The 27,155-nt window shown below is 37.7% G+C and overlaps 2 protein-coding genes across 17 annotated transcripts in view; one reads left to right on the forward strand and one right to left on the reverse strand.

The window, feature by feature from the left end:
* LOC107813492 (uncharacterized) overlaps window positions 1-15,385 on the forward strand; it is a 33,151-nt gene extending 17,766 nt beyond the window's left edge. For 6 of the 16 annotated variants that reach the window (XM_075222208.1, XM_075222207.1, XM_075222213.1 and 3 more), the window contains 9 exons: window positions 3,407-3,691; window positions 4,485-4,912; window positions 5,155-5,623; window positions 6,109-6,366; window positions 11,342-12,128; window positions 12,215-12,273; window positions 13,527-13,895; window positions 14,097-14,135; window positions 14,965-15,385. In XM_075222208.1, coding sequence (XP_075078309.1) covers window positions 3,407-3,691; window positions 4,485-4,912; window positions 5,155-5,623; window positions 6,109-6,366; window positions 11,342-12,128; window positions 12,215-12,273; window positions 13,527-13,895; window positions 14,097-14,135; window positions 14,965-15,147 — 2,877 coding nt within the window. In that variant the 3' untranslated portion in view covers window positions 15,148-15,385. Of the gene's footprint in view, window positions 1-3,406; window positions 3,692-4,484; window positions 4,913-5,154; window positions 5,624-6,108; window positions 6,367-11,341; window positions 12,129-12,214; window positions 12,274-13,270; window positions 13,335-13,526; window positions 13,896-14,096; window positions 14,394-14,964 lie in introns of those variants that run through there. The other 10 variants (XM_075222209.1, XM_075222217.1, XR_012695070.1 and 7 more) reach the window with 9 other exon arrangements.
* A 6,353-nt stretch (window positions 15,386-21,738) lies between these two features.
* Window positions 21,739-23,363, reverse strand: LOC107831227 (UDP-glycosyltransferase 92A1-like). The gene is made up of 2 exons (XM_016658977.2): window positions 22,742-23,363; window positions 21,739-22,625 (listed from the first exon to the last, which is right to left on the reverse strand). The coding sequence occupies exons 1-2, from the start codon at window positions 23,331-23,333 to the stop codon at window positions 21,739-21,741; spliced, it is 1,479 nt and encodes a 492-aa protein (XP_016514463.1). The 5' UTR covers window positions 23,334-23,363.
* Window positions 23,364-27,155: the final 3,792 nt, after the last annotated feature.

Consider the following 27,155-nt stretch of genomic DNA (forward strand, 5'->3'; position numbering starts at 1 on the left):
CACTACGCGAAAAGGAGGCTCGGGTATGTTTCCCAAGTTGACACGACTCACAATCTAATGTAGACAAACTAGATAAATTAGGCACCATCTTCTGAAGTTTGTATAAACTCGGATGTCCTAAACGTCTGTGGATTAGATCTGGAGGATCTGTAACTAGACATGCTGTGGAAGGACTGAGTGAGTTAAGGTAGTAAAGGCCTTCTGATTCACGTCCTGTACCAATTGTCTGTCCCGTACTGCGGTCCTGCATAATAAAAGAATCGTCAATAAAATATATACCACAATTGAGGGCATGAGTCAAACGACTAACAGATGCAAGACTAAAAGGACAGCTAGGGACATAAAGAATGGAATCTAGGGTGATAGAAGACAAGGGATTAGCTTGTCCAACTCCTTTTGCCTTAGTTTGACATCCATTGGCTAAAGTAACAGTGGGAAGAGACTGTGAATAATACAATATTTGACAAAAGTGATATATTACCAGAGATGTGATCAGAAGCGCCGGAGTCCATGACCCATGGGCCAAGAGTGCTAGACTGGGAAACACAGGCAAAAGAATTACCAGAAACAGAAGTATCAATCTGAGCAACTGAGGCTACTTGTGGAGATGTCTGCTTACTTGCTCGATACTGAAGGAGCTCATTATATTCTTCTTTAGATAAAGAAAATCCTTAGTTACCTGGAGTCTCGGTCTGAGCAATGTAAGCATTTTTGGGTGGACGACCATGTAAGGAATAGCACATTTCACGAGTGTGTCCAAGTTTGTGACAATAAGAACACTTGGGTCTAGATCTTCCAAAACGACCTCCTCCTCGTCTATTCTCCATAGTTTGAGATGCCCGAACATCATGCAAGAACAGAGGAATCAAGTATTTGTGATGAGATCACTGGTGGACTTGGTGCTGCAGCAAGGCGAAGTAATCGAGAGAATAATTCACAACTATCGGGACAGACGGACTAGCCAAAATCTGGTCGCGTACTGAATCAAGATCATTAGGAAGTCCAGCGAGGGTAAGAACGAGAAACATCTTCTGTCACTGCTCTTGTTATTTTTCACACTAGCAGAAACTGGCATCAACTTCTCAAATTCCTCCATGACTGCCTGTACTTGATCCAAGTAAGTAGACATATCCAATTCCTGTTTCTTTAAGTTTGTCATCCGTGATATCACATCATAGAAGCGAGATATGTCATTAGTGTATAAGGTGCGTGCCTTTTGCCCAAACCAAATAACATGTCTGGAATGGACGAAACAAGGGCATTAACTTGGAATCAATAGATCGCCACAAGATGCTACATAACTGAGCATCGATTTTTGCCCAAAGTGCTATTGCCTTTTCATCTCCATCGCTAGACTGTTTGATTAGATGATCTTGAACACCTTGACCTCTACACCATAACTCGACAGATGAAGCCCAAGCTAAGTAGTTTGAACCTCCCATTAAAGGTTCCGAGGTAATAATAGCACTAGAGCTTCCAGAACTCATGTTTCTAGACCCAAAAGCATCAAATCCCAAAGACATTGTTGCAAATTATTACCAAATAGGAGAAAGAATCAACTGTAATCCACTGAAACAGTGTACGGAAACACAGAAACAGAATACTGAAAAACTGTAGCTGTCGGAATCTACTGTAGCTGTCGGAATAGTACTGTAGCTGACGGAAAAAACTCAAAGTTGTCGGAATGAAATGAAAACAGTAGGGGTAAGATCGGAATTACTAGGCGACCCAACTGTTCTGAAGGAAGATTTTCAAAAAATGGCCGGAAGTGGTCGTACGTGCCGGCGCGTGAGCTTCTGGTGGCGCGTGAGGAGGCTGCTGCCGGAGTTTTTCACTGAGGTTTGGTCGCCGGACAGTGACGACTCTCGTGGTAGTGTTGGATTTTGCACAACACTGACAGAAATGAAGCAGATAGAAAACAGCCTTAAAAAATACTGATTTCTCTTTCCCGGAATCGCTGGAATTTATGCACAACGATTTCTCTTTCCCGGAATCGCTGGAATTTATGCACGGCGATAAGTCTCTCACAATTGCTCTGATACCATGTGAGAAGGCACGGGAGAAAATATATTATTGATATTAGATAAACAATACAATACAAGAGGTCCTTATTTATAGCTATACTATACAAGGACTCTACCAATGTGGGACAATACTACACTATATACATGCTGTAAACTAACATTACTAAAAACTAAAGATGCGCTCATTCAGATAAAACATTCCCAGGTTTACCCTTGCTAAGAGCTCTGATATTTTCATAAACCCGGTGCAGTTGAGTATAGTGATTGATCTGAAGCATCTTCAATGATAGTAAATATAAAGAAATAAGGCCATCTCTCTTGTGAATGTGGGATCTTTGTGCACCGGGCTGTCCTTTAAGGTCGTCTCTCTTGTGTGATTCCATATAAATATGTGCATCTAAGAAACCATACTCCAACTAGATGCTCTAGTTTTGGAGCTTAAAAATTGCCAAACCTTATGAGAATTGACATGTTGACCTGACAGATGCATTCTTCAGTTCTGAGAAAAAATGAAACAAGAATGCCTCAAAGTCACAGGTCAGAGGTTCTAATTTCATGTGATGATACTAAACTGAAAATCGTACTGATGACACTTTAACCGTCTTCCTCTTGTATTCTGCTCAGAAGTATCAACTTTGATATGGCTCATTCTGTAGGGGATGTAAGATCCTATGTTGATGAGCATGTTTTTTATTCAAATCTTAGTGTATACAAGTAAGAAAACTATGACCTTTTAGAATAAATTGGATTTAGCAGTGTCAAAACGGTCCACAAATTTGTTGTCTCCCCCTATCTAGGTAGCAAAAAGATGAAAGAAAGAGTTTGGTTTGACGGAAACTTTTCCATGCTTGGAAGATACAAACTACTTTTGAGGGATGAAGTGACTAAGATGGAGTATAAGAGGACTAGAGGAGTCAGAGATCAATTCTTGTTTCACTTCGTAATGGTTTCCAATTTATATGATCAACTAGCCGAAGACATGATATATATGGGTGGTTGATAAATTTCTTGTGGCCCAATCTTTTTTTAAAAAGAACTTGTGTGTACGTAGTCTGATACTCTGATTTAATGGAAAATAATTAAAATCCAAGATTTGGTCCATTGTCTTCCTTCTACCTACTAAACATGATACTTTATTTCCTTGGGGAAGGATCCCAAATTGTTTTAAGAAAATATTAAGAAACACCCAGCTTCTTTTCAGGAAAATTTGCATAAAAAATAAGTCAAAGAGCTTGTTTTGCAATTTGTAGAAATTGAGGATTTTGATACCATGAATAGCTATATCAACATGGTTTATGGAGTTGACTTATGATCAAGTGATCACTCTTTTTTCTTTCTTTCTTGTTTTGGCAAGTATGAAGCAGTTTCATCTTTGTTTGCAGTTAATCCGCCTTGTTTGTGGTGAACATACGGTAGACGCCACTCATGTGATACAGATCACTCTTACTCATGCGCTAGAGCTTAAACCTTACTTTGAGGAACCTTTCTCTTCAACTGCACGATCATCTGATTTTCATGGTCCAGATTCTTGCCATCAAGTTAGACATGATTTTGTTCTTTCAAATAGGAACGCTGTTGATGAGTACTGGAACACTCTGGAGTACTTATTGGCTGGTGCTAATCCAGAAGCTGCTTCAATTGCTTCCCCAGAATCTGCAAATCAAGAGGTTTGATAGTGTAACACAAATTGCAATTTTGTCCTTGTATGCTGTTAGGTGAAGATGTTGCTCTATGGACATGATGTCAATGCTGATCCTTTGGATGTTCATGTTGTAAATACTATGATAGGGCTGCTCAGTTTGCTATATCTGCTCAATAGCCCTCTCCCTCAAGCTTGAAGACACTTTACATCCATTTTTCTTTCTTTCTTTTTTCTCTTTTCTTTTCTAAGCTTAATGTGTTTATAAGATCTTCGCTTGTGGCCAGACCAAATATGTTTTAGTTTCCAGAAAATGGCAAAGAAGGTGTCTCGAAATCATTAAACAAAGATTGTCACTTAGTGTTATTATGAAATTTTTTACAAGACGCTGCAATTTTTGAAGTTTGCACAATCTCTTATTGGTATTGTTCAATGAACTTAAAGATCATCTAGCTAATCTGCCAATTGTGCTACTGCTAGCAGTTAATTTGTACCCTTAAAATATCAGTTTTATTGAACTAAAGCATGGTCCTTCCTTTCTAGAAATTGTATGCAATATGTGAAATTTTTCTTAATGGATTATGCATGTACATGAAGATGTAAGTTATAGAGAGAGGATATAGAAAACTGAGTTGAAATAAAGAGGAGCGGGCCCATTTTCTACCGAGTTTAGAACTGTGAGCAAATTGGCCCTCAGGAATTTCTCTGTTATCAAATAAATAAATAATAGAAACAAAGTTTTAAGAATTATTTCATTTTCTCCTGCATTAACATATTTTACACATTTCTATCATGAATGATTTAGAAGACACAATATACAGGTGTTCCATTGTTTTCACAATAGGAAGCAAATGCGTCTCTGTAGATTCCAAGGAGTTGTAACTGCCAAATGGATGGAGGTTCGGTCCATAAAAGGACGGAATAATTATTTACAGAAAAGAAAGAGGTCATCAGGTGGAGATCCTGCAAGACATGTAAAGTTACGCACTTCAGACGTACGACCAAGTGACAAGAGCACATTCGATACTGTTGACCCATTCCCCGATGAACAAAATGCTTTCCTGGTTTCTCCAGGGGATGTTGGATGTAATTCTCAAATAAATTGTGTTGGTGATCATAGGGAGGTTACCAAAGGGATAGATCAATGCGAAAAAACTGAGGCCAATCACTCTTTCATGAAGAGAAGTGATATCTCAAGTCTGAAGCCAACATGCAGAGCAAGTTTCTCCTGGAGCGAAGATGCAGACAGGTATTCCCGTGTTCATTGTATGATCTCAACTGTAGATAAATAAGTTTTAGAGGTATTTTGTAACACTTTTCAGCTTGTTGTATATTTGGTTTGTTCTGAAGTAAATTTCTGCGGAATATCCTATTTGCACGGTCTGGTACTGATTGTCATGCAGCGGGTGATTTAGCAGCTTACTCAGCAAATCTATAATATCTTGATAAATCAGTTTATTCTAGATCATAATATATATTGAATCTGTCCAGGCAATTGGTGATTGAATTTGTAAGACACAAAGCTGTCCTTGGGCCATATTCTCGTTTTAAATGGGCCTCAGTCAAAAACCTTCCAGCGTCACCTGATGCCTGCAAAAGGAGAATGACTGCTTTGAACAGCTGTATGCAATTCAGAAGTGCTTTAATGAATCTCTGTAATGAAGTCTTGGAGCGTTATGCACGACACCTCCAGAACAGGTCTTTAGATTGCGGTGATTGTGAAGAGATGGTTTGGCATCATGCCTCAGAAGAAGAAGATTTGGATCAAGGTGTTTCTGACGGCCGTGAACATTCTAGAAAGGCTGTTGCACACGAGCGGTGGGATGATTGTGACAATGACAACGTAAAGGTTGCCCTAGATAAGGTGCTAGAATGCAAAAACATGGCTAAGTTGGATGGTAGCAATGGAGTTCAATCTGCCAATGATAATTCAGATCTCAGTTTAAATGCTGAAAGACCTGTAAGTCCTGTTGTTGCAGTACGTCATAGATGTGCATGACATTTTATGCCTGTTCAAGTTTATCATCTTCCGTTTGTTCTCTGCTCAGTGTCTTTAATCAGAGGCTTGAGGTTTGACTCAGTAAGTTTGATATCCGAGCCATAATGTCCTCTATCACCTTGGTTGTCCCTCACCAGTAAAAACAGAAAAAGTTCACCAATTTCTGAGGAAATGAAAAAAAGAAAGGAACTCCAGATGCATGAGTAGAGATCTGGGGTGCAGGACCCTTTTTCTACTTGATCTGTCCATCTGCATGGTGAAAGTGTTGATCAAGTTTTTGCATATGATATCTAATTTCAATCTGGAAAGCTTCCCGCGGTTAATACTCTCTTTTTATTCCCTGTCACCCTCTCTGTGTCTGCATGTCTGCTGCATGATCATCATTATACTATCTTACTTACCCCTCCCCCCCCCCCCCATGGACAAAAAGCTGAGAGTTTGACCAGATGAAACAAATTTCTTATCAGGAGAAAAGCTCGCACTGGGTTCCTAAGAGGTGTGGTGATCCTTTAAGTGTAAGCAACAGTGTAAGTAGGCAAGCATTTGAATCAGTTTCAGTTGCAAATGCTGCAGAGCTATTAAAGATGGCAGTCCTGGCCTTCTCAAGATTTCGACTGGTGCCAGCTTCCATTGTTGAAACATACAATCATTACCCAAAGCATGATATTTTGGATGCTTTCAACTTCCTGAAAGAGAAGAAAGTGGTAAGTGTTTTCTGGCTCATCTGATTATACACATTGCACTTACTGAACACTGGTATGCACTGATATAACCTGGATGGATGTTATCATCAATTGATGTATGTTTAAACTACGAAATACAATCACTGTATGCAGAAATTCATGATATTTGGATTTGAAGCCCTTCCATCCAATTTATGCAAGAATCATGTAATTAGAAAAACCTTAAAATTTTATTGCACTTCTAGAATATCTACAATTTGTAAAACTTTAACAAGATTCTTGTTCAAATTCAACTTTGAAACTACGGTGTGATGTTCTACTATCGAACTAGCTTTAGAAACATTAGAATAGTACTTTTCTTTACTCCTACCAATACAATGTTGAAGTGAAAGTAAGTTTGTGATTTTTGTTCTGTTAGTTTATAGATATGTATAGTGTAGTCTTGTCCTACATTGTAAGAGGAGTAATATCTCCTTGTAGTGTATAGCTATAAATAAGTACCTCTTGTATTATATTTATCATTCAATATCAATAACATATTTTCTCTCATGCCTTCTCACATGGTATCAGAGCATTAATGAGAAACCCGTCGCTGTGCATCATTCCAGCGACTTTCGGGAAGAAAGACCTCTTCGCCGTGCAATTTTCCGGCTACTTAGAAGGTTGTCCGTAAGCAAATCACTTTCTGTTGGTGTTATGCAAAAACCAACACCACCACAAGACTCCTCAGGATCCTGCGACCAAACCCCAGTCAACCCCACTGGAAAACACACGTCCGCGCGCCCTCACGCACCTGGAAAAGAAAATATTTTCCGGCGAGATCTGACCTACGTGCCGGCGCGTGAGCACTGTTCCGGCCAAATTTTGAAAAAGTTCCAGTTGAATAGTAGGATCGCCTGGTAATTCCGATTCTACCCTCACTGGTTTTGTTTCATTCCGACCACTTTGAGTTTTTCCGTCAGCTACAGTAGATTCCGGCGAGCTACAGTGTTTTCAGCGTGAACAATGTTTCCGGCGCAGAACAATGTTCTGTTTTCCTGCTGTAAATAGTGTTTTTCAAGCTATTTCTTCAGTTTTCTCACAGGAGTTATTTATTTCCACTATTTCAAGTTAACCCTATTACTACAAATTGTAGCGACATGGGAACCGATGCTTTGAATAGTCGGATGGTTTCTTTAGCAGATTATATTGAGTTCCTTCAGTATAAAGCATGTAAGCAGACATCTTTTGAGATAGCTTCTTTTGTTCAAACAGGTAATAGCGTGACTTGTTTCTCCCAATCTTCATCCTCTGAGTCTTGGGTCATTGATTCAGGTGTATCAGATCATATTTCTGGTAACAAATCTCTTTTCACTACTATTTCGTATTCTCAATCTCTTCCAAAAGTCACAATGGCCAATGGGTCTCAAACCATGGTAACTGCAATAGGTCAAGCAAGTCCACTTCCTTCCTTACCTTTAGATTCTGTCCTTTATGTTCCCAATAGTCCTTTTAATCTCATAGTTGTTAGACGCTTAGCCAAATCACTTAAATGTGCTGTTTTATTTCTTGATGACCATGTGCACTTGGATATTTTAAATAAAAAATCGATCTGAGTTGTTTTCTATTTTCCAGACCTTCCACGCTGAAATTCAAAATCAATTTGGGGTTTCTATTCGCACATTTCGTAGTGATAATGCCCGAGAGTATTTGTTTCCCCCATTTCAGCAGTTTATGAAATCTCATGTGATTATTCATCAAACATCTTGTCCGTAAACATTTCAACAAAATGGGGTAGCTGAAAGAAAGAATAAATATCTTATTGAAACTGCTCGTACCCTACTCATACAATCTCATGCTCCGTTGCGTTTTTTGGGGAATGTAGTTCTTACATCTTGCTATCTTATTAATCGTATGCCATCTTCAGCTATCCAGAACCAAGTTCCATTCTCTGTCATGTTTTCCCACTTACCTTTGTTCTCTCTTCCACCCCGTATCTTTGGAAGCACTTGTTTTGTCCATAACCTTACTCCAGGAACAGATAAGTTAGCTCCTCGTGCTCTTAAGTGCGTATTTCTGGGTTTCTCGAGAACACAAAAGGGGTATCGATGCTACTCTCCTGACCTCCAGCGGTACCTTATGTCCGCTGATGTTACCTTCTTTGAAACCCAATCATACTTCACAGGTTCAGGTCATCACTTAGATATTTCTGAGGTACTACCAGTTTCATCTTTTGGAGATTCAGTCACTCCAGCTCCACCACCTACAGCTCCAGTTGTAGCTCCACCACCTATAGCTCCAGTTGTAGCTCTACCACCTATAGCTCCAGTTCCACCACCTACAGCTCCGGTTGTAGCTCCACCACCTATAGCTCCAGTTCCTCCACAGCTCTACCACTCTTGACTTATCATCGTCGTCCACATCTAGCATCAGGCCCAGGTGATTCACGCCCCGTATCAGATTCTATACCTACTGCGGACTTGTCTCCTCTTAGTCAACCAATTGCACTCCGCAAAGGTGTACGATCCACACTTAATCCTAATCCCCACTATGTCGGTTTAAGTTATCATCGCCTGTCGTCACCTCATTATGCTTTTATATCTTCTTTGTCCACTGTTTCTATCCCTAAGTCTACAAGTGAGGCACTATCTCATCCAGGATGACAACATGCTATGATTGACGAGATGTTTGCTTTACATGCGAGTGATACTTGGGAGCTTGTTCCTCTTCTTGCACGTAAGTGTGTTGTTGGTTGTCGTTGGGTTTATGCAGTCAAAGTCGGCCCGGATGGCCAGGTTGATCGGCTTAAGGCTCGTCTTGTTGCAAAAGGATATACTCAGATTTTTGGGCTTGATCATAGTGATACTTTCTCTCCCGTGGATAAAGTAGCATATGTTCGTTTCTTTTTGTCCATGGTTGTTGTACGTCATTGGCCTCTTTATCAGTTAGACATTAAGAATGCTTTTCTCCACGGTGATCTTGAGGAAGAAGTTTATATGGAGCAACCACCTGATTTTGTTACTCAGGAGGAGTTTAATGGTTGTGTTTGCAGATTGCGCAGGTCACTATATGGTTTGAAACAGTCCCCTCGAGCTTGGTTTGGTAAGTTCAGCATAATTATTCAGGAGTTCGGCATGACTCGTAGTGAGGCTGATCACTCTGTGTTTTATCGGCATTCTGCTCCTAATCTGTGTATTTATCTAGTGGTTTATGTTGATGATATTGTTATTACTGGCAATGATCAAGATGCTATTACTAATCTGAAGCAACATCTCTTTCAGTACTTCCAGACTAAGGATCTGGGTAGATTGAAGTATTTTCTAGGTATTGAGGTCGTTCAGTCTAGCTCAGGTATTGTTATTTCACAGCGGAAGTATGCCTAAGACATTCTTGAGGAGATTGGAATGATGGGTTGCAGACCTATTGACTCTCCTATGGATCCGAATGCCAAGCTTCTGCCTAGACAGGGGAGCCTCTTAGAGACCCTACGAGATATATGAGGTTGGTTGGCAAATTGAATTACCTCACCGTGACTAGACCTGACATTTCTTTTCCGGTGAGTGTTGTAAGTCAGTTTATGGATTCTCCCTGTGATAGTCACTGGGATGCAGTTGTTCGCATTCTTCGGTATATAAAGTCAGCTCCAGGCAAAGGATTACTATTCGAGGATCGAGGCCACGAGCAGATTGTTGGGTACACAGATGCTGATTGGGCAAGATCACCTTTTGATAGACGTTCTACGTCTGGATATTGTGTTCTAGTAGGAGGTAATTTGGTCTCGTGGAAGAGCAAGAAACAGAATGTAGTTGCTCGATCTAGCGCCGAAGCCGAATATCGGGCCTTGGCTATAGCGACGTGTGAGTTAGTTTGGGTCAAGCAGTTGCTCAAGGAGTTAAAGTTCGGAGAAATCAGCAAGATGGAACTAGTGTGTGATAACCAAGTTGCTCTTCATATTGCGTCAAATCCGGTGTTCCATGAGAGGACCAAACACATTGAGATCGACTGTCACTTTGTCAGAGAAAAAATACTTTCAGGAGATATTGTTACAAAGTTTGTAAAGTCGAATGATCAACTAGCAGATATTTTCACTAAGTCTCTTACTGGTTCTCGTATTAGCTACATGTGTAACAAGCTCGGTACATATGATGTGTATGCACCGGTTTGAGGGGGAGTGTTAGTTTATAGATATGTATAGTGTAGTCTTGTCCCACATTGGAAGAGGAGTAATATCTCCTTGTAGTGTATAGCTATAAATAGGGACCTCTTGTATTGTATTTATCATCTAATATCAATAACATATTTTCTCCCGTGCCTTCTCACATGTTCCAGTCAAATTATGTCACATTATGTGCAAAGCAGGAGAAACATTTCATATAAAAGATTTAAGAAATTAATATCAGACAAAAGCTCGGTATTTAAGTGAAGAGTAGAGGGATGGACCCTTTATCCACCGAGTTTTGGACCATGTGCCACTGGCCTTCGTTTATAAAACAATTGAGTATAGTATCAGCATTATATATTTGAGAAAAATTCAAGCAGTCATTGGCTGCATTGGCTAGTGTCATGTTTTGAGCAAACATATTTTACTGCAAATTTTCATGTTTGTTCAACTGGAAAGTAAAGGAATTTTTCAGAAGGAATAACTAAGTATTGCATGGAATAATGGGAAAAAGTAGTATCTGTTAGTTGTTTACTTGTGTCTATGATTGATGGAGCTTCTCAACAGGAGAGTTGTAGTGTAGGGCCAGTATTTGTGTCCAGGTATTAAGAAGCATAGCTTTGTCGATACAAGTGCCCCGTTAGGGTATTAGCATAGTTTCTTGGATGGTAGTTTGCAAGTGAGACCAACCTGGTTACCCTGTTTCTCTAAGCCACTCCCTAATAGTAAGATGACTCAGTGAAACTGGTATAGAAGGATATGTGTAGCGAAGTGCAGATTTTTTTTTTAATCGATGGCAGCATCTGCAATTATTCTCTCCTTATTATACTAAATGTCCTCACCTTCACTTTTATGCAGATCAGGACTGCAGCCAAAGGCACCGTTGTTTTTCCTCCGAACATCTTGAATAGTATGTTTTTATCTCTGCTTCAAAGAGAAACTGGAGCACAAGCAGCTAGATTTTCAACCTGGCTGCATCAAAGAGAAAAAGAGATGATAAATGGTGGGGTTGTTCTTCCGCCGGACATGCAATGTGGTGATGTCTTAACTTTATGTGGTCTATTGTCTTCAGGAGAACTGTCAATTATACCATGCCTTCCAGATGAAGGCATTGGAGAGGCTAAGGATGCCAGAACTTTCAAACGTAAACATAATATTTGTGAGTTTTGGGATGGAAACAGGAGTAAGAAATTGAGACCATGGTTGATTGGCGAAGGTGAGGGTCGCAGAGCAAAGGGTTTTCCTGATATTACTTTATCCTTGAGCCGTGCAACATTTTTAAGCAGAGAAGCTGTAGAACTTTTTAAAGATGATGACTATCAGCCCTTGACACAAATTGGTGAAGATAATCAAGTCAAGTTCATGTCAGTTCTTGAAGCTAGCAGTAGTGCATCTCACATCGAAGGACAAAATCATGTAAAGGAAACACATGAGAATGAGAATTACAGATACACAGCAGTGTCTTCCAAAGAGTTGCTCTGGGAAGCCATGGCAAGCTGTGCTGAACAGTTTTGCTCCTTTTCTTCTAAAAAGGAAAGTTCTGCACTTAACCCAGGGCTCTATAGGTCTTTACTTTTAGCCGTTCAAAAGGCTGGTGACCAGGGTCTAAGCATGAAAGAAATCTCAATGTCTGTGGATGTTCAGGGTATGAAACCCTTCTTTTTTCACATTACTTTTCTGTTTGATTAAAATATCACAAGAGTGATGCGATGAGTTTTTGTCCCTTATCAGGGGAAAAGATGCTGGGCGTTATTATCGACGTCCTTGAAACTTTTGGACAAGTATTGAAGGTACTATGCTTTGTAGTTGTCAATTTTAATTTTTTTTCCTAGTGGTGGTAATTTGAGATTAGACAAGTATAAAAGAAAGTAGGCAGAGAAGTACTCTCTCCATTCCATTAAAATTGACCTCCTTTTTTTTTGGTCAGTCTGGAAAAGCTAGAACTATTTCGACAAATGGTAAATTTAAGTCCCTCCAAAAATTCTTATTAGTATAGGTTTATTACTACAAGTTTGTATTGTTTCAACTTGATGTGACATATTTTCAATTAACTATTCCACTCTTTCAAAGTTCAAACTATTATTTAAGCACTTCTCTATCAACTTGGAAATGTAATTCAAACATTTACTCTCTTAAACTCCACTCCAATCAAACTAGATCTATCTTTATGAGATGGATGGATTATTTCTTATAGTGGGAATAGTGATATGGTTCGTTTCCCTTTTCCAAGGCCTGGTTGGTTTAGATAGAGGAATTTGTATACTGCAATACTTTGGACCATGTAACCTTTTTTCCCTTTTGTATTGGTAATAGTGTCCAGAAAAATGCCCCCCTCTAGAAAGAGGATAGATCGTAAAACTACACAAACTATTTATTGAGGGTTGTGCCAGAAAACAAGGAATTATAGCCTGTTTGGCCAAGCTGCAAAAATCAGCTTATTTTGAGAAGTGTTTTTTCTCAAAAGTACTTTTGGTAAGAAGTAGTTTGTGTTTGGCTAATTAATTTGAAAAACACTTCTCAAATTAGTATTTGGCCAAACTTTTAAAACCTGCTTCTAAGTGTATTTTTCTCAAAAGTGCTTTTCAAAAAAGTGCTTTTGGAGAGAAGCTACTTTTTTCTGCTTCTCCAAAACTGCTTCTGCTTCTCTTCAAAAGCTTAGCCAAACACTTCAATTTTTGGAAAAAAGCACTTTTGGCTTAAAAAAAACATTTTTGGTCCAAAACAACTTGGCCAAACAGGCTATTAGTATGTTTGTTCCAAGTAAGCTAAGTCAATGCCCTGGTGCAGGTAAATGTCTTATCCACCAGACAAATTCGCATGATTGATACACACCTATGGAGTAGAAAAGGGTGTAAGTTGGCAAAGATAGACATCTTGTCATTATCTGATTTACGATTGATCCTTTTCCCTGCTCCTTTCATCTTGGTAAATTGGTAATGGTTTTTCAGTGATGCTACAGAGAGACAAGATATGAAATGATTAATTGGGGGAGATTTCCACTTTCTGTAATTTGCGCCTATAACCTATTGAACCTTCAATGCAGGTCAATGCTTATGATTCTGTTCATGTGGTTGATTCGTTATATCGTTCTAAGTATGTCTTGTCCACTGTGTCTGTTGCTCGACAAGATTCTTTGGTCATTCCTGCGGGAGTTTCTAAAGGGGCAGCACCAAGCAAATATGAAGCCGCTGAACTCCATAATCCCACTGATCAAAAGCAACCTTCTGAACCTTTACTTGAAAGGCAAAGCACAAATGGACATGATTCACTGGACTTCCAAACTGCAAAATCTCATTTCTGTAAGCCAATATTGTTTTGGATTGATGGTGATGGCACTGTCAACAACATTGTCTACAGAAAACTTGTGTCTCGTGCTCTGGGTATCATAATGCAGAATCCAGGAATTCTAGAGGTATGCACTTTTAAACTTACGGTATCTTATATAAAATGTGGTGCATATCAGTTGATTATGACATGTAGCTGTAGACCATTACAGAAGTGATGTTGGCACGGTTAATTTGCATGGATAGAAAGTGATTACTACGGTCATTATTTATGATGAAGCCTCTTCCCGATATGAACTTATAAATGCATCTTTTAATTTTTGTTGCAGGATAATGTTATTGACCAGATGCATGGTCTGAATCCTCAGGTATATATCCATTTGTAAACTTTCCATGAACAAACTATTCATCAGTGCCCCAGTGTACGTTTCCGATTGACTGAACAAACAGAAGTCACCCCGGGAAAAGATCATAATGATTTCATAGTGTGACCTGAATTTTCTATTTATCATATGAACTGAATTACATGGTTACAGTTCTGGTAAAATAATATCCGAGGACCTTCTCGGCCTTGTCCTCCCAAAAATGAATGTAATTTATTGCTCTTGTTCAAAACTTATCAGTCTTAACTGCATCTTCTTGCTGCCAAGTATTTGTTGCTATAAAGAGATTTGCAATCTAAGTTTAATTGGACTAGTTTTTCTCCCATTTATCTAATCGTGGAGCCAAGTACCTGAGAGCTTATAAATACCACCTTTGACATTCAACTTCTTTCCAAGAACTTCTGTAGTTCTGGGGTTTGCACTAGAGTAATGTCTATCATATATTGCTACTTAGCTGAGGAAGTATACAGTTTCTTTCTTAGTGATCAAAAGTGCCAGATTCTGTAATATTGTATGAAAATCTGTAACTTAGAATTCCAAATTAGATGATTTTAGAGAAAGGTTGTTAGTACATGCTTTGAATGCCTCTGAGAACAACCACAACCCAGTATAATCCCACTAGTGGGGTCTGGGGAGGGTAGTTTGTACGCAGACCTTACCCCTACCCTGGGGTAGAGAGGCTGTTTCCGATAGACCCTCGGCTCCCTCCCTCCAAAACTCCCACCTTGCTTTTGGGGCGACTCGAACTCGCAACCTCTTGGTTGGAAGTGGATGCCTCTGTGAAATGCTAATATATTGCCTTTTTGTCTTAAAGAGTTGCAGAACTTTGTTAGAGATGATGATTCTGGATAACCATATCATTGCGCAAAAAATGTTTGAAACTAAAGCTGGGCCACCTGCAATTCTCAGTGGCCTTCTTGGAAGACAATTCATGAATTCAAAGATTATTTTAAAACGACATCTCTTCGCAAATCCCACGAGTACTTCCCTTTTGTAAAAATGGAAACATCTATCTGTAAGTACAAGCACTGATCTACTGTTCTTATAATTTATCAGGGTTTTGTGCAGAACTATGTTTTTTTGGATGCTTATTTTGTTCATTTTGGGGTTGTAAAGTCTCAAAAGAGGAAGCCAGAGATACAGTAGTTTATCATTTTGTACAGCTAACTTTAGTTAGAGAAGTACTGTATGCATTAGGTAATTGTGAGAGTTCTCACAAAAGGAGTTGTAGATCATAATAAGTTCTACCTTCCAACCCCCCCCCCCCACACACACACACAATTATCTTACTCTTTTAGGAGAGAGGTACATGAGCAAGCATACTGGATGACACAATCATATCTGATTGCTTTCCACCAACTGAAATCCTTTCTAGTTCACCATACTAGAATATTAGTGCCGTAGTGAAAAGCCAGTGACATGATTACAGTGCGCACAAGAGAATTATGAAAAGCTTGCTTGTGGTAACGAGAGGTATAAATAGGAATTAATTACTTGGGAATAATACTTGGTTCAAGAGGAATATAAACCCCATACAATCACCAAAATTCAAGATAGTCATAGGTTCTCTTAAAAAGTTGTTGAGTCTTCTACAATTACTTGATTATGGAACATATGCAAGAATAATTGTTTAAATTGAATAATGCAAATACTCAAGAGAGAGAGAGCAAAATAAAAAAAAATTAAAACTTGATATAACCTTTTCTCCATAAGTAACATTAGAGTATTTCCCAGTTAAAACTTTAGATATGACTGATTAACTAATGTTTCAAAATTTATTTTTGGTTCCTTAGAACCATATAATGCAACACCAAAAACTCCCATTAAAAATATACCAGAATAGTTGAGCATAGATATTTCTTTCCTCTCCACATGGATAGAATTAAATAAATAAGAATTAATTCTACTTCCACGTGATGAAAAAAAGTAAAGGTCTCGACAAGAAAATAATCCATATATATATATTTTCTCATCATCTCTAATTTTCTCAAAACATCCTTAGTCTTTTTTCCTTTTTCTTTTGTTATGGTTTCAGCACCGGAACACGAGTTCTTATTTTCTGAAAAATGTTGTTAATGTTATTGGAGGATTCGAGGATGATTAATGATAGTTGTTCCCTCTCTATATTCTTATATATTGCATACATATATAGTCATGTATCATATAGGAGTGTGGATGAAATGGAGGTTAGCATCTGGAGTCCTGTGTAATAAGTGGTACCGAAACTTAAAGGCAAGTTCTATAGAGCGGTGGTTAGACCGGCCATGCTGTATGAGGCTCAGTGTTGGGCAACCAAGAATTCTCAAACCCAGAAGATGAAAGTGTCAGAAATGAGGATGTTGAGATCGATGTGCGAGCAGATAAGATTAGGAATGAAGATATTCGAGAGAATGTGGCGTGACTCCTATGGACGACAAGATGCGGGAAGCGACGCTTAGATGGTTCGAGCAGGTGCAGAGGAGAAGCATAGATGCCACAGTTAGGAGGTATGAGTAGTTGAAATTGACATGTATGAGCAGAGGTAGAGGGCGGCCTAAGAAGTATTGGAGTGAGGTGATCATACAGGACATGACGTGACTTCAGATCTCCGAGGACATGGCTTTTGATAGGAAGGTGTGGAGGTCGAGCATTAGGGTTGTAGGTTAGGAGGGAGTCGAGATTTTTTATACGTGGTGTCGGGGGCGGGGCTAGGCTGGTAATGTTTCGCCTTGGGTCGTTAGTGGTTTATGTAGTTCCACACTGTTTATGTAGTTTCCACACTATTTTCTATGGCATTATTACTGGTTATTGTTATTGCTTTTTCCATCTATTTTCTGTTTCTTAAGATGCTGATATTATTTTTCTAGCTTCTATTATTAACTGACCCATTGCCTATTGTTATTTTCTTCTTCTTGAGCCGAGAGTCTTTCGGAAATAGCCTCTACCCCTCTAGGGAATGGGGTCTGCGTACACTCTACCCTTCCCTGACTCCACTTGTGAGATTTTACTGGGTTGTTGTTGTTGTTGCTATTGCATACATATATAATTATTACAGTATGTCCAGAGAGCCGGAACAATTGTCTTCTTCATTTAATTCCACGTCATAGTAAAGCCTCCGTAGTTCTAATAAATTATAAGAAATGTGGAGACTTTATTAAATGTCGAATTAAAAAACTATGACAACTTATCTCAGCCTAGATTGGGACTACAAAAGTGTTGTTGAGGCACATATGCGACAACAACAACGACCTAGTAAAATCCTACAAAGTGGAGTATGGGGAGGTTAGTATGTACGCAGATCTTACTCCTACCCCGATATGGCAGAGAGGTTGTTTCCGATAGACACTCGTCTCAGGAAGACGGAAATAAAATAAGAAGAGACAATTCATCAGTAACATCAGCAGAAATCATAGAAATAGTAATAGCAGCATAAAAACCATAAAATAGATGACATGCAATAACAATAACCAGTAATTAAGGCCCGGGGCTATGATAAATAGAAAAGATAGTCTGGACTCAACATTAACACCTAATCGTCTAAGATCAACCCTATCAAACCCGCCTCACCCCCGGTATGAAGTAGAAAAAGCTCGACTACCCCTAGCCTACAACCCTAATGCTTGACCTCCAGACCTTTCTATCAAGGGTCATGTCCTCGGAAATCTGCAGTCATGCCATGTCCTGCCTGATCACCTCATCCCAATACTTCTTAGGTCGCCCTCTACCTCTTCCCGTACCAACCAAAGCCAACCTCTCACACCTCCTCACAAGGGCATCAAGGCTTCTCCTCCGTACGTGCCCGAACCATCTGAGTTTCGCTTTCCGCATCTTGTCATCTACAGGGGCCACGCCCACCTTCTCCCGAATATCCTCATTCATAATCTTATCCGTCCTAGTTCCGCACATCCATCTCAACATCCTCATCTATGCTACCTTCATCTTCTGGATATGAGAGCTCTTGATCGGCTAACACTCTGCCCCATACAACATGGTCGGTCTAACCACAACTCTATAAAACTTACCTTTGAGTATTGATGGCACTTTTTTGTCACACAGGACTCCAAATGCTAACCTCCATTTCATCCAGCCTGCCCCTATACGGTGAGTGACGTCCTCGTCGATCTCTCCATCCCCCTGGATAACTAACCCAAGGTACTTGAAATTACCTCTCTTGGGGATGACCTGTGATCAAGGGAGGCCCTTCCATAAAGCAAGTAAAGCAACTTCTTTAGGCCCTACATTTATAGGAGCCCCATTTTTTGTTACACCTAATAGGCTATGTATAAGTTTAAATGTTCTTTGAAGTGAAATTTTTTGATTTCTTTCTTTAACAAGTATAAAGAAGAAGGATTTGCAACTGCTATGATTTCTGCCAAGAAAATTGCACTTGAAATGAATATTGAACCCGAAGTTCGTAAGAAACGTATGATATATAAGAAGTAACAATTTGATTAGAATGTTGAAAATAAAATCTCAAAATATTTCGAAGAGCCCTTTGGAATTTATTACTGTATACATAGTAGACAAGGCTATTTGTTTTTACTTCAAAATAGATTTGAACAATTCGAAGCATATGAAAATATATTTGGTTTTCTATTTAGCGGTAAAGATTAAGATCACTAGATGATAAAATTTTGAAAACATATTACCTTAATCTTGAATGTTCCTTAATGCATGATAATCAATTCGATATTGACGATTTAGATTTATTATCAGAATTAAAAATATTAAGAAAAATAGTATAATTAGAAGATAACAGTTTAACTGATACACTCGGTCAAATAAAAAAAATTGATTCTTTTTCCAATGCCGATATTACTTATGGAATATAGGTAATAACTCTTGTTTCCTTTTTAGCGGAAAGAAATTTTCAAAGTTAAAATTGATAAAATCTCACCTAAGATAAACAATGTCTCAATAAAGATTAAATGAATTAACAATATTGTCAATTAAGAAAGATTTATTAGGAGTTATTTATTATAAGAAAATTATTAATAACTTTGTATCTAAGAAATGCTAGAAAATAGACTTCAAATAAATAAATAATTTAAAAAAAGAAAAGAAAAGTTAAGGTCCTTCGTAAAGTTTGGATTTAGGCCACAAAACTCGTCGGGCCGCCCCTGCCTGTGATCCAAGCCTCATGTCCCTGCCTACTTCCCTTGACTCAGCACTGAACTTACACTCCAGGTACTCTGTCTTAGTCCTGCTTAACTTGAAACTCTTAGACTCGATGGCATGCCTCCAACCTCTCGTTAATACCATCTCACGTCTCATCAATTAGGACTATGTCATCAGCGAATAACAAACACCATGGCACATCCCCTTGAATATGGTTTGTCAATGCATCCATCACCAATGCAAATAAGAACGGGCTAAGCACAGAGCCTTGGTGTAAACCCATAACAACCGGGAAATGCTCTGAGTCGTTTCCCACAGTCCTAACCTTAGTCTTAGCTCCATCATACATGTCCTTGATCGCTCTGATGTAAGCTACCAGCACACCCTTTGCCTCAAGACATCTCCAGAGCACCTCCCTAGGGACCTTGTCATATGCTTTCTCCAAGTCGATAAACACTATGTGTAGATCCTTCTTCTTATCCTTGTACTGTTCCACAACCTCCTAATTAGGTGGATAGCTTCCGCGGTCGAGCGATCCGGCATGAACCCAAACTGGTTGTCGGATATAGATACTTTCCTCCTCACCCTCACCTCTACCACCCTCTCCCAAACTTTCATGGTATGACTTAGTAACTTGATACCCCTATAATTGTTACAAAATTGGATATCACCTTTGTTCTTGTACAATGGTACCACTGTACTCCACCTCCACTCATCCGGCATTCTCTTCGTCCTAAAAATTTCATTGAACAGTCCGGTCAGCCACTCCAAGCCTGCTCTACCCACACACTTCCAAAACTCAACCGGAATTTCGTCTGGCCCGGGTGCTCTACCCGTACTCATCTTACGCAAAGCCCACGCGACCTCCTCCACCTTAATGCGCCTGCAATACCTAAAGTCACGGAGACTCTCCGAATGCCCCAAATCCCCTAGCAGTATATCCCGGTCCCCTATGCGAATTAAGGTAAAATTAATTTAAGTTCTTGCACTACTGTATATTGATGTGAAGTTTCCTGTGATTCCAAGCCGCTGTGTTTTTTTCTATTTTGTTAGCTGTATATGCTAGGCATTAGAATTACAATCTTTTAGCAGGTTGATATGAGCTTAACCTTTTAATTTATGTAATATTCTTCGAAGGCTTAAAGGATTTAGTTTTTACAAAAGATTGAGACGTTTGAATCTATGTTCCCTCCATTACACCTCTTTAGTATTTATCTCTTGATATTTGAGTTTGAATTTTCATAGCCCTACAAAAGTAAAATTATACAATTGTTTTAATAATTTTTCAGCTAGTACTAAGTGTGCCAAAATAATGCATGTGATTAGATTCGTTGAACCATAAAACTTTTTATTTTTCATTTTAGCCATATTTACATTATGAGCAGAATAAAGACTTGAACTAGATGATTAATAACATTGCAGACAGAAACATTTTTTTAAAATGATTATTTCGTTTCAGGAATACAAAATAATTGGGTTTCAGAAGAAAAAAAAAACTGTTTCTTTTAACAAAATGGTTATGAAGAAAAAAACTAGAAAATGGAACTGCAAAATATTTGTAGTCCACCCTCCAATGACATGCAGTGTTGTCAATGACGCGCTTAAGCCCTGAAGCGAGGCTCAAAACATGTTGAGCGCTTCGCCTTGCTTTGGGGGCGCTTTTGTGTCGCATCAAGGCTCTAAGGCATATTTTTCCTTGCCGATGAGTGTAATCCTGAAAAGGCGACACTAAACAACTGATATTTCATTTTATTTTAATTATTTTTCAATTTTTTATCTATATATGTCACACACACACACACACACACACACACACACACACACACACATATATATATATATATATATATATATATATATATATATATATATATATATATATATATATATATATATATATATATATATATATTTTTTTCCCGTTGCGCTTTTTTCATTAAAGCTCACGCTTTATTTGCGCTTTGCGGTTAAAGTTCCCACAAACCTTAGAGTTTTTTTTACGCTTTTCGCCTTTGATAACACAGATGACATGCAGAGATTGCTGGATGTCTTATATCCTTAGGAAGAAGAGAAAAATGTCTTAGTTTCTTGAAAGGACTTAGAATTTTATCCGAATCTTATTGCCTTAAGTTTAGTTTCTATAAGCTATGGTCAGTTTTTTTAAATGTGGTCCGATTTCGTCATAGGTGGCTTGAGATGGTATTCAATAATTGCTTTCAACTCTAATCATGTATACATATACAAAAATACTAAAGGACTCATATACATAGTAATTGCATTCATTTTTAACACATTAACGTTAAGTTTTGGATTTGCCTCTGAAATTGGTATGCAGTTTGCAGATATATATATATAGGCAGTGTTACACATCATTGGAAGAATATAAATCAGATTATAAGAATGAAAACATGAAAAGAAAAATAGTTTTTTGATGAATTACATTAACAGTAAAAAAAATAGAGCAGATATTAATTTTTTTTAAAAAACAACTTTATGCTATCAATGCATATAACAGTTTTTCTGGTGATCCAAAAATGTTCTTCCTCATACAAAATGCAGCATTAAGAAACTCATCAATGGCTATAACTGAAGAACCCTTTAAACCTTCTTTAGTAGTAATAGAAGCATTGTGAATCATCTCTTTCACCATTAAAGCTCTCTTTCTCATCTCCTTTCCTTGTGTTTCCTTCATAATAATCTCAATTTTCTTCACTATCTCCTCGTGCTTTATATCAGAGCTAATTACTACTCCACTAGCCATTATTCTAACACAAACTTTAAGCTCTTCCTCTAACATCTTTGCATTAAAAGACTGCTCTGCTCCCATTGGCCATCCAAGAATTGGAATTCCATTTGTAAGAGCTTCCATTACTGAATTCCATCCACAATGACTCAAAAATTCGCCAATTGATTTATGTGACAAAATCTCCATTTGCGGTGCCCATTGTTGGACTATAAGTCCTTTTTTACTATATTGAATTCTTGGTAACCACTCCTTTTCTTGATTAATATTTGATGAGTTCCTATTTATCCATATGAAATTTACCCCACTAGATTCAAGTGCTCTGGCTAAGTTCTCTCTTTGTGACTCTGTTAGTGTACATTGAGAACCAAATGCTACATAAAGAACTGAACTTGGAGACTTGGTGTCAAGATAATTTGCACAAATCTTTGAAACACTTTCTGCTTCTGATGATTTTCCAGCTCTTGCTTTGCTACCAAATGATGAAACAATTGGTCCTATTGTCCATATTGGACAAGGGAATTGCTTTCTATAATAAGCCAATCCCATCAAATCCATCTCCTCCACTGTATTAAACAACATTCCATCAGTCTCTAGCCATTCTTGAAACATGGTCTGAGGAAATGGCACAGGTCCTGTAAAAAACGTAAATCGTATATGTAAAAAACACTAATATTTCGTAATTTCTATAGTTCAATGTATTATGTTGCTAAGAACATTCATTGAGTTTAAATCCTGAATCGGCAGTTACCTGTAATGGCTCTAATTTCTTCAGTCAATTCTTTAACAAGAATCTTACAGTTTTTGAAACCAGGAAGAAAATATTCATCATCTGATTTTTTTCCTACATGAGGAAGATTTATCCAAGTTGAATGATAAGCCCCCATACCAAAACATCCACCAGCATTGAATATAACATGAAACATTCCAAATGTATGAGCAATCTTAGCTGTCCATGAAAAGAACATGTCTGAAATGACACAAAGTGGTGGCCTAGAGCAATTTTCTTCAAGAAAAAGATTGGACATGATTTTAGTGAAGGCTGGTTTGAGAGAGGGAGTGGATTCGAGGAATCGGATGAAGAGCGGAAGTGGCAGATTCTCGGTGGATTCAGTGTTGGGAGGGAGGCCGTGGGATGTGCTATCGTAAGGGATTTCGAGGAGACGAATGAAGGATTGTGGCGGAATAGATGGACGGAGTTTCTTGATATTGAGAGAGGTGGTGATAAAGGTTATGTAATAACCTTTTTCTTGCTCTAGTTTGAGAGCTAATGCTAAAAAGGGGATGAAATGGCCTTGTGCCATTAATGGAAACATTACTATGTTTTCTCTTTTTTGTGCCATTGACAAGAGTGTATAGAAGAAACTATAGCTCTGTGTGTGAGAGAGAAAATATAGAGAGTTTGAGTATAGTTCTTGGACTAAGATATATAGAGGCCATGAAGTAAGTTTTTAAGCTTTATCTCTTTGAATTTCTTGAATTATGATCTGCTATCATTATCAAGTCTTTTTTTAATTCTTAATAAAAGAGAGATTTTGGAAACCATGTGAATATATTCTTAACAGACCATCAATTCCAAAATGTAAAATATAATAAAACATTTTGGTCAGGTATTTGTCTTACTTGATTCTTTAAATAGTGGAGTAACAACCTGATCAAGAAAATGTGTGGAAAGTGACATAGTAGTTGAAATATCTATACTTGTATTGTTTGAATATTTGTGCAGCTATTTTTTGGAAGAAGCCGTAGGACAAATTTAAAAGAAAGACCTATACATGTTGCAGAAGCTTATTTGGCTTTATAAAAGTGTATAATTGTTTTGCACCATCATGTTAAATTATCTACAATATTAGGTTACTGTATGTAACAAGCATGATCTGGAAATCTGAAAAAATATAGTATAGTAAATAACCTACTATGATATGGTTAATACATGTAAAAATAAGTATATAATTTAATTTAAATTATATACCCTTTTTAATATTTCCTTTAATCTTTGTTGTTTCAGTTTTTCTTTTTCTCCATTCCCTCTTTTTGTTTTGTTTTTGGTTTCCTTTTTTACTTTGGAATACTAACATGCCGCTCGCTCGCAAGATACTTCTACTTTGTGCATGTACAGTGTTCTTAATTCTTAATAACAGGCATCGAAATTGAATTGCTCATAGCCTCCATAGTGGTGGAGCCATATTTACTGGATTTCTTTCCGGACTTACACCGTGTATTATTGGAATTCTCCCTCCCTCTAGTTGACATATATTATCTCACATCTATTATGTAAAGATTTTCTAGAGGATTTGTAACGATCGTGAGAGTTATTAAAGCAAACATGCTAAAGTTGTTATTTTACCGATAAGTTTTTATCCCCAAAAAGGGGTATTATCACTTTTACCCTCCGCCAGAATTTATTTATATTTAGTAGCCAAAAAAATATATTTTTTGTATATAACATTCAGAATATGTATATGTAATTTATCTTTTTAATTATTATTTTAAGAGCGGTTATACAATGTCATACACTTTTCGGCTATTATTTTTACATAGGCTATAATGTCTCATTTTTCCTTTCAAAATCACAAGCCCAAATTCCTCCTGGGCTTTTGTTCTGAATGCGTCTTGTCCTCTTATATTTGGGCAAAATACAAAAGTGGTCGGTCGATATATATATATATATATGTATATATATATATATATATATATATATATATATATATATATATATATATATATATATATATATATATATTCTTGTTTTTAACTTGCTTTTATGTAGAGGGACAGGAAGCGAAGCCCCTAAAAGATTAGGAAAAAAATAAATAAATGTAAGGACAGGAAGCAAGTAACAATAAGATAATTAAACCTGTAGAATAAAGTAAATTAGAGTGCAAATAAATAAATTTATGGGGCAGAGCCAACCATGTAAATAAAATGCGACAAAGTAATTTAGGTGGTATAACCGACCATAATGCAGAGTAATATAAATGGAGTAAGTGAGCAAGAGTAAAGTAAATAAAAACTTGATTGTTATTTAAAATGAAAAAAAAATTTGATAATACAAGTTAAAAACTTATAATATACTTAGAGATAGAGCTCTAACCAATTTTAGAGAGGGGGAGAGAATTCTTTCTCAAGTGGTAGTGTAAGTTGTGTCTTTTACAAGTGATATGGGGGGTTATTTATAGCCAAAAACTAAAAATTACATAGTGTTTTCTAATGTCATTAGGAGTAAGTGCTAGCTGATGTCATGGATGATGTCAATTGTGATATCATTGTGCTGTCACGCTGATGTAATTTCTGATTAATTTCTCAGAACATTAAATCAGGGTCTTCTGATGATGATGATGATCATTTTTCAGACGAAGATGCTTGATTTTGTTGACCTGGAATTTGTGTCTTGAGAGAATCAAGAATATTTTTCATTTGGTGAATAAAATCAAGCATGTTGCTGGAACCGGCTAGTTGTGCACTTGCAATGGACTTTGTTGTAAAAATAATATTTCGGCACATCTGTTATAGCTAGATACTGCGGATGAGATAGAAACCACTTGTCTACTGCTGGCACATAGGCTTCAGATGAATCCTACATTTTGTACCATTTGCAGTGGCCTTGGAGGGCTAACCACAGTAGTCCTTTATGTCTTTCTGGCTTATGGAAGGAAAACGTCTGGGAGTATATCCATGGGATTGAAATCTGTGGGAAAATTATAGGAGTATGGGTATTTGCTACTCACTAGAAAACCTGTGGCAGAAATAATCATATCCTTCTTTTACTGGTGCTGGGAGGATTTTAACTCTATGACCATATGCAGGATACCATTGATGTATAAACCACTAAGGGAATTCAGAGGTTAATTGTTTACTCTAGAGGATGAACCATGAATGCTTTCCAAGTTGGTTTTGGAAGGTGAAAGCATTCATCCATGATGTCTGGTAGTTGTAATAATTGTAAAATTACGAATCAAAAGGCTGAGAAAGTCTTTTGTATTTGGCTGGATGGTTCCCCATTCTTTTGGTGAGATTATTTTGTTAATCCACACCATAATATGCGTGACATATGATTGGGTTTGTTTTTCTTTGTGAGGCTTAAACAAGCAGGAACTGATATCTATGAGAATAAATTCATAGTATTTTTGTGTATATTTATGGATGTTTTGAACAAAATTGGCTGAAGGGCTAAGTATTTTCTTAGCTACCTCCTCGAGGTTGGAATGCCAGAATTTTGGTTCAATCTGAATGCGTGGGTAAACACTTTCATTCTTAATATAAGTAGGTTCCTCGAAGGAGGAACTTTTGTTGAAGAAATAGGTTGTGGCACTGGTGAAGAAAGTGCCTGATTAGTTGTGGTTTTTGAGATGTTGGATCGACATCCTGTACCTGCAATGGAGCTTGTAGCCTCCAATATCTTTTGTGTGGTGCTTTTAGCAACCACAGGAATTTAAGGGGTCGTGTGACTTTGGGCCGCCACGGAGTTGGAAGAAGATGCGTGGCTTTGTGCTGCCACCTTGGAACTATAATTTTTATATAATTAGTACTGATCTCCCAGTTATTTTTTAAATAGGCCAGGCATGGTCATTTGATCTTTAATTCCCATGAGTTGGCACCATTGCATGAATTCTCCTTTTGTCCAAGGAGAAGTCATGGTCTGTGCTAGTTGAGTTTAAGCTTGTTGATATTCTTCTTCTGCCCATCTTTTTGGACGAAAAATTGGAATGGGTCCTGAACTTTCTATCATATGAATTTGGGGGAGTCCGCTCATGGCATAGTCTGATGGCTTCCTATATTTGGGCTGGCTTGGTCCAGCTGCGCCTTTTAAGAGTTGCTTGGAGACAACTGAAATGGTATGTTGTTTGAAAACAACATCTGTAGCAGACTGTTTAGGTACTGCTTCAGTAATATTTACCTCAAGTGGAGGAAGAACAGGTATTGGAGGATCTGAAATTTCTTCTTTCTTTTTTCTTGGCATTTTATCTCCCCTGCAAGAATTCTCGGATAAGAAAATCTGGAATACAGTTTAAGCTCCCTTTGATATATTCTATATCAAAATAAAAAATAGATAAAATAGCTTGCCATCTATCAAATATATGTTTAGAAGCAAAATTTTGTACATCATTTTGTAAAACGGATTTCGCAGCTTTACAATCAATTCTTAACAAAAAAAATTTATTTAA

The sequence above is a fragment of the Nicotiana tabacum genome, chromosome 9, assembly GCF_000715075.1.
Source record: "Nicotiana tabacum cultivar K326 chromosome 9, ASM71507v2, whole genome shotgun sequence".
Classification (NCBI taxonomy): domain Eukaryota; kingdom Viridiplantae; phylum Streptophyta; class Magnoliopsida; order Solanales; family Solanaceae; genus Nicotiana; species Nicotiana tabacum.

What these genes read in the sequence shown, in the direction of transcription:
- LOC107831227 (XM_016658977.2), bottom strand. Translation starts at nt 23,333, where the DNA reads ATGGCACAAAAAAGAGAAAACATAGTAATGTTTCCATTAATGGCACAA. An exon ending in AGAAATTAGAGCCATTACAG is followed by an intron (nt 22,626 to 22,741) that starts GTAACTGCCGAT and finishes CGTTTTTTACAG; the next exon opens with GACCTGTGCCATTTCCTCAG.